This window comes from Porites lutea, chromosome 1, assembly GCF_958299795.1.
Source record: "Porites lutea chromosome 1, jaPorLute2.1, whole genome shotgun sequence".
In the NCBI taxonomy this organism is placed as follows: Eukaryota; Metazoa; Cnidaria; class Anthozoa; order Scleractinia; family Poritidae; genus Porites; species Porites lutea.
Window position 1 is genome coordinate 5,171,326 of NC_133201.1, and position 7,476 is coordinate 5,178,801.

The 7,476-nt window shown below is 36.7% G+C and overlaps 1 protein-coding gene across 1 annotated transcript; it reads right to left on the bottom strand.

The window, feature by feature from the left end:
- Nucleotides 1–4,438: 4,438 nt before the first annotated feature.
- On the bottom strand, nt 4,439–6,305 carry LOC140943294 (uncharacterized). The gene has a single exon (XM_073392378.1). It carries the CDS (start codon nt 6,242–6,244, stop codon nt 5,228–5,230), a length of 1,017 nt encoding a protein of 338 aa, XP_073248479.1. The 5' UTR covers nt 6,245–6,305; the 3' UTR covers nt 4,439–5,227.
- Between the last annotated feature and the right edge of the window lie 1,171 nt (nt 6,306–7,476).

Consider the following 7,476-nt stretch of genomic DNA (forward strand, 5'->3'; position numbering starts at 1 on the left):
TTAATCACTAAACTCTGTTTTATATGTTGGCAGATTGTAATAAATACTCCAGCAATGTCCAATTTTCAGCTTGTACATATTAGTGAGTGTTAAAGTAGCAGTGTTTGCATTTTAAGAACGATTTTTCAAAAGTTTTCGAATTCATACTTCATAACAAAACCTTTTCATAGATATCATCTCTAAACTGTCAGACGTAGTTTGTGCAAATATGAAGCCCTTTTAAAAAATGTGATGTACGTTTGGTGCCATGAAAACAAATTGACCAATGGCAATTAGAAAAGTTTTGTGCAAATTTGCTGATCATTATGAATAACATAAAAGCCTCCATTTACAAAATTTATATCCTTCTTTTTTTCATTCAAATTAAAAAATAAAACAACAACATTTCTGAAAACCCACGATCCGCTAAAAAAAAACCCATATGTGGAGAGAGGGAGATTTCAAAAAAGCCATTTTATTAAGACATATTTCTTATAAAAAGGGCAATTCTTGAAGGGGGGGAAGAGTTTGAAAAGATACATATATATATTGACAGTCCTATTAGCGATTTTAATGGATTAACAATTATCAGTTTCCAGAAAAACCTTCATAAAGCCGGTAACTTCAATCTTTATAAGCTGATCATGAACTAATACTCTAATAGTTTTTTTTTCATTCCTGAAGCAGACAAAAACGAAGTACAGACATTTGACTAGTATTTCAGCTAACACAGCCTGTTAACTGCGAACATAGAGAACTTAAGACTTTATTTTATACATATTTATAAAGTAAGAAGCAGAAGCCAAAACGCATTAGGTTTGTTTCAGTTCCCAGGGACAATATGCGCATATATGCCTTCTTAATCCTTTGGTAAAATAATATTGGTTTTTGTGCAGAGAACGCGACTGGAATTGTATTGAAGACAAGTACTCAGTTCGACAATGCCGCAAATTTTCAATTACCACAAAAGAGGATGTCGATGGCAAGTAGCCGATAAGAATAGTCTATACCCACGTTAGATAAGGTATGAAATACAGGCAATCTTTATTTCTGATTTTACAAGCAATTGGCGAAAACGTCGAAGAGAATGATAACTGATTCGAAGCCAGAAAGGCCAGCAACAGATTTACAAATATTATGTTTTTCAATCGTCACTGGCAACATTTTTAAATCCACTGTAAACCCGATAAAGGATCGGTCAAATTCTTATTTAGGAATTAAGATATATAATTCGATACTTAAAAAAATTTTCCAATCGACAACAGTGCTATAAAATTGCCTCACGCAATATAATTGAATCGATATGTTATATATAAGATAGAGTTTTAAAATTATTAGTCTTTTAACTCCTACGCCTGTACAGATGTGATATATGATTTATTTAACCGTCATGTTTATTAAAGGCCTCGGACGACAAAATGTTACTGAATTGTTGTTGCACCTAGTTTGATGTTGGTCTTTCTGGAAATAAAATGAATATTCTAATTTAACAAGTTTTTCTTTTAACCTATAAATTGTGCCTCCTAGAGCGAATGTTTCCCGTAATCTCATTGAAGTTCACCCTCCCCTTCTGTCACGACTGAATTTTTTCAATCCTTCCCCCCAAAAATGATACTCATGAATGAATGTTATGATTGTTGTTGATTCTTCATCAGCACCTTGTTTCCATTGATGGAGGGCTGATAACTGAAGCATTTGTACATCATGATCCTCGAAGTTGTTCACTGACATAAACGCCTTTTTTCCTAATACTGCACTAGCTACACCCGGTTGAAAAATAAGCAAATCAAGCTATACAAGATCCAGCTGCTACTACAATAACATTTTTTATCGTTTAACACAAATTTACATCGCTGAGCGATTCAGAAGTTGTAAATGAAAAGACTTCTAGCTATCGCTTAAATATCTTTGCTTTTGATAAAATACAATAGTCTGAATGGTGGGTGCCTGCTTCTTTAATGAGCTACTGCAAAATATATCGACTTAGCAATCATGTAAAACCCAAGGGTTTGGAGAGCGTCGACTTGAAGGACCTTCGTAACAGTGAATTCCCCTTGTTATAACGAAAAGACTGGCGATCAAAACGCCGGCTCAATCTGGTTAAATCTATCTTAGGTTCCAATCAGTTTAACGTTTTCTCTTTTAATATCCCATCAACGAAGGACCATTCTTTAAAAGCTGATCAAAACTAGGCTCAAGATCTGAACTCGCCTATACCGTATTGATACGAACTCTGCTTCAGTGATATTTGGGAAAGATGAAAGCAAATTGATTACAGCTTAAGACATCTGCTATATATAGCTGAATGCAAAACTGATGTTTTTATTACACAAAATTAATGATTAATTCCTAGGTTTTTAAATTGCATAAAAGGTTTTTTCAAACACATCCTGTCATCACTAGTTTTATGGGTAAGGCAAAGCAGACAAATTTTGCTAATTCATTTACTTTCTCTTGGAACCGATATTTCTATTCGTTCTAATGAAAGGCGCTGCAAAACACTTCATGTCATCCAGTTTGACACCTAAAAACAATTCTTTCTTTGTCAGTATGCGTAAAAGGCAAGTAAACGTTCATTCGATACTTAGTGCGTGCGAATTAACAGCTTTTACCTCAAGGAAATATCAACAGCTAAAACTTCTTCCACCAAGTCACATGGCAAAATTAAAAGGGGAATTTAACTTTATGAAATGACAAAAATTGATACCTTATTTTATGGAACCTCTACCGCGAGACAATTTGAAGGTTGGATTGTAAAGTTGTTGGAAAGAACCGGACGGCCAGTCTATATTCAGTTTGTTACACATTGTTAACAATGGACTCTCAGTAATGATGAATTGTACGTTAGTTTCTTTTGTTCTTTGTCACAAAGAGAATTTCAATTTTCTGTGATAATAACACAGTGATTCTCTCTATTCACAACAGTTTCACACATCTCAGCCGATACTGTAACAGAAAATTGACCTCCAGTCCTTTAAACTTACGAACATCTCGGACAGTGAAAATAAGCAAAACGAAAAGTATTATTAAATATATATTTCTTAGATTCAAAGAGAAGGATTCATGTTACCGTATGAGACATGTTCAAAAACTTTTAAGTGGCTGAAACTCGGTGTCTCTTTCAAATATCAAAGGCTGGGGTCATGTTTTACTGAAAGCGTAGCAACCAGCACCACCCTATTGTCGGTTATACATTTTCCCAAAAAATTTAGGCTGTAGCTTCAGGCTATAGCGGTTGCAGCACGAGTTCCGCTAGTTGATTTGTTTGTCTACAAACCACTAGGTTTAAGGCAGTCCTTTGAAAAATCTAAGGGAAGCAATTAACAATAAATTTGAAAGAATTTGTTGTTTTCTTAAAGTGCAAGTCCACTCTTTATCATGTGCTGGATCTAGTATCACACAATTTGTGATTTTTTATTACTTTTTGTCGTGAAATGAACATTTATCCATTGTTCATTTGAATTCAGTTGGATATTGTTTTCTATAAAAGATGCATTAACTTGAACTTTTTGAAATGGCTCCTTTTTTTATTCACATTTGCCTGGCAATGACCTTACATTGATGGATTAGTATTTTAACTCAATTAAAATAAAAAAACCGGAATTTCTCTTTTTCCCACTTGATAGAAATTAATCATTTCGTCTTTTCTTCTTTTGTCCGCAGTAAGAGCAATGGTATTATAACAATAACTGGTCCCTGAAAAAAGCCAAAAGACACAAAAGAATCCTTACCACTGAAAGGGAAATAATTAGTACGAGGCCCATATGATATTTCCACATCATCATGGCGGCGTTTCGTGGGGGGCAAACTTCCCAATTACGATTGTTTAAGCTGTATTTTTTGTTAAATTCCGCCAATAAACAATATCTTGAATACCGAAAGCAGAATATTCTTTGATATTTTCGCCACCTGTTCTGTGCTGATTTTTCTATGTATATAATACCTTCAATGAAAATATTTCAATAAAGATATTGAACTTCCACTTTTACGTTTGACGCAATGACCTTTTCCTCTCAAACAGTCTATTCTTAAGTCTATAATCTTCATTAATTCAAACTAAAGTAACACTTTTAGTCATACTTTGATGAAGACATTATCTTTTTTTGCTTTTAAAATGAATATCTTATATGTATTTTCAGAGTGACCATTATGTATTTCTTTCTCCACTGAGTCAGACGTGACACAATCAAGTTCCTGGCACTAAATAGAAAAATCTCTAAAATTTGGCATTGAGAGGGGCTTTTACATCAAATATCGATCAATTTTAAGAAGCCAAAGAAAAACATTCCTACTCAATGAGCCCTTTTTTCTCTCTGTGTCTTCCTGTTTTCTTCAATTTGAGCGTCAAACGAAAACAGTTTACAGCTCGTAAATAGTTTACTCTTGGAAAGAGATGACGGTTTATTTTAAACAACGATTAACGTGTGGCAAACGAATCACATTAAACAGGAAACCGCAATTAAAGATCCACTGAGGTTTATTCAAACGCCAAAGATGCTTTCCGCGTTTGCCAAGATTTAGACGTGTACATGTTCACAAAGTCTAGAGTCTCTGTTAATGGTACGATTTAAGCAGCAGGGCTTTGTATTTATGCTTTGTTTACTAGTGATTACAACACAACAGGCTGAATATACACAATGCTCTACGTTTTGGCTAACCGACAAAGTAACTTTCTAATAAAGTCCTACAGCTATCAAAAAAAACACCTCAGTAAGCAATAGAACTGCTCTAGTTCTGTTTTAAACAACCAAATTACTAACCAAAAAATAAATTCTTCACGAAATAATTTAAGCATCTGCACAAAGTAAATTAACAAATTTGTAATTATTTATACATAGTTTTCTTTGTATATGCCACCTTTTTTGTCGTAGAACTCTACAAATAATATGCTCATTTCATGCGATTCCCTATAACAGGAACAATTTCTCAATTCCACATAGTCGAATACTGTACTGAACTATATTTTACAATATATTCTTTGTTCTCGATTCGTTTTGCTCGGTGCCGAAATATAATAGATAAATCTAAGCTAATTATAACTTATCTTTACACAAGGCATCTATGCCCTGAAAAGTCTTTAAACACTGTCTTTGTAATTGTTCAAAGTCTCTGCAACTGCCAGTCTATAGACTGCGGTGCACTGGAGTTTTACATTCTCATAAGGGTTTTAGTCGGAAGACAACCACACGAGTCGGTGATTCTAACTTTGATCTGCCAAAGTTAACTGAGAAGGAAAAGCCTGCTTGAGTTAGCAGGCAAGTCTATAATTGTAAGGAAAGATTAATCTGGTGGGTTCACCAGAGTGAAGCCGATCAAAAGCGGGCGACGTAGCCACATATTCACCAGAATGGGTTGGGAAGGAGTTGTAAACGAGAGTCGGATCAAATGGACGAGGATAGACTGGCACAAGCAACCCTCCTTCTTTTTGGCCTCTGTCTGGAGCTAGTAAGCTGGCCATGTCGAATGACTTACGCTTTTCCTGAGATACTTCTACTTTCTCAGTCACTTCCTCTTTTTTCTGCTCAACGCGCTCAGGTTTTGAACATTCGAGAAACTCGTCTGGGTCTTCAGGGACGTTTTCTACCTCTTCGCTGCTTTCCGCCTTGCAGATAACAACATCTTCTTTGGACTCACTGGAGTTTCTTCTGCTCTTGTGTGATCGTTTTTGTATTCTTCTCCTTCTAAAGTCACCACGTCGGAAATCGTCATAATAAAGAGAACTGATTGCCCAGAAATGACCTTTTCCATTTGGGCTGCGACCGGCTTTGACAAAGCAGTCATTCAGAGAGAGATTGTGGCGGATGCTATTTCTCCAGCCAGTTCCCTTGTTTCCGAAGTAAGGGTAGTGAGTAAGAATGTAGTTGTAGATATCACTCAAGATAAGCTTTTCTTCTGGTGAGCTAAGAATCGCTTCAGCGATAAGTCCAATGTAAGACTGGCTCGGCTTCTCTTCATCAGAACACGCTGCGAATCTAAACTGGAATCGCTCTTTCCAAAGAGATGGATACGCTGGTCCTCCAAATGAGCACATTGGCCATAGCGGTGGGCTTGACGGCTTTAAAACATGCTCCATAGCGGAAGGGCCGAAGGTGGGAGAATACGGCCCCCAAACGGACCAGAAATGACGAGAAAAAGGCATTTGGCTTGGACTGCTATTTCTCCAGTGAAAGTCAACATCTCTTTCCCCATCAATTTCACTGGAAGGTGACTTGGGAATCATCACCGGTGTAAATGCCGATCCGCCAACATCGGTTGAAGAAATCATTGTTTTGAAGTTTAATGATGATGTTTCTTGTACCGAGTCTGTTGAAGTTCTGCGAATAATTCGGTGTTGCTTGCTTTTGTATTGAGTGCAATTGTTGTGTTGCGATGTGATTGGCTGTCAGTGTATCAATACTAACAACTGAATAATACTAATGGGTACCAGTATTGTGTTTCTGTGGCGGAATCAGCTCACCTTGAATGCTGATTCCCACTAAGAGATCGATATCATCACGTAGGCATCGAGAAGAGAGATAGCCGCCCCTGAAGAAGTAGCCGTTTCCGAATGCGTGTAAATATTTCGACCAACAACGCTTCTGAAAGCAACGGAGTAGCGCGCAGCTTGACTGGATTGGAAAGCAAGGCTCTCTAATCGCGTTTGGACTAGTGTTAATTAACATCCACGCCCCTTTTGTTTGCAGTGTTCACTAACAAGGGTCATTTTTTACCTTCACTATAATTTCCTGTCAAAACATGTCTATGTTTGTTATTCTCTTTGTGGGTGGCACCAGGAACTTCCATTGTTTACAGAGATGCAGGCGATCCAGCGAGTACGCCTTCGATAATTACTCTATTAACTAATCCTCTGGGGCTCTTAAAATCGGACATAAAGCGAATCGAGAGAATTCTAATTTTCTCGCTCTTCATTTTTGGTAGCATTTTTTCTGCTTGCCACACAAACAAAGCAATTAATGTTCAGCAAATATTGACCCCAACTTTTTATGCTTTGTGCACATTTCGGAGGTGGGTCGGAACGCAATGAGTGTTTAATGTGTGTTTGATGGCCGTACAACGAAACCACATCCCGGTCGGTTTTAAATCAGGAAAACTCTTACTTAAAGGAAACGCAGCGCATTGGAAAAAGGCGTTAAGAACTCGCCTTTAGAGTAATTATTCCGGCTTTTAAAATCATGCACCATTAAAATATCCGGAGTATATTCGGCAATAAATTTTCTCAATGACACAATTTGGCTTTGAAGTGAAAGAAATTGTTTGCAGTCTGCGTTGGATAATTACTCTCTTGGCCATAGTCATGTTATTTTGCGTGTTTTTGAATAAACCATTAGCGTATTTAAATAAACCGTAAAAGCATATTGTCTCTTGATTTTCCGTGGGATTGGAAACGTGAAGCGCAATTGGTTTCCATTGTTAGGTATGTGCTAAGATTAACAACCTTTTAACGAGAATGGATTTACTGATATCGGCTCGTTGGCGGCATAAAAACAAATATTTGCT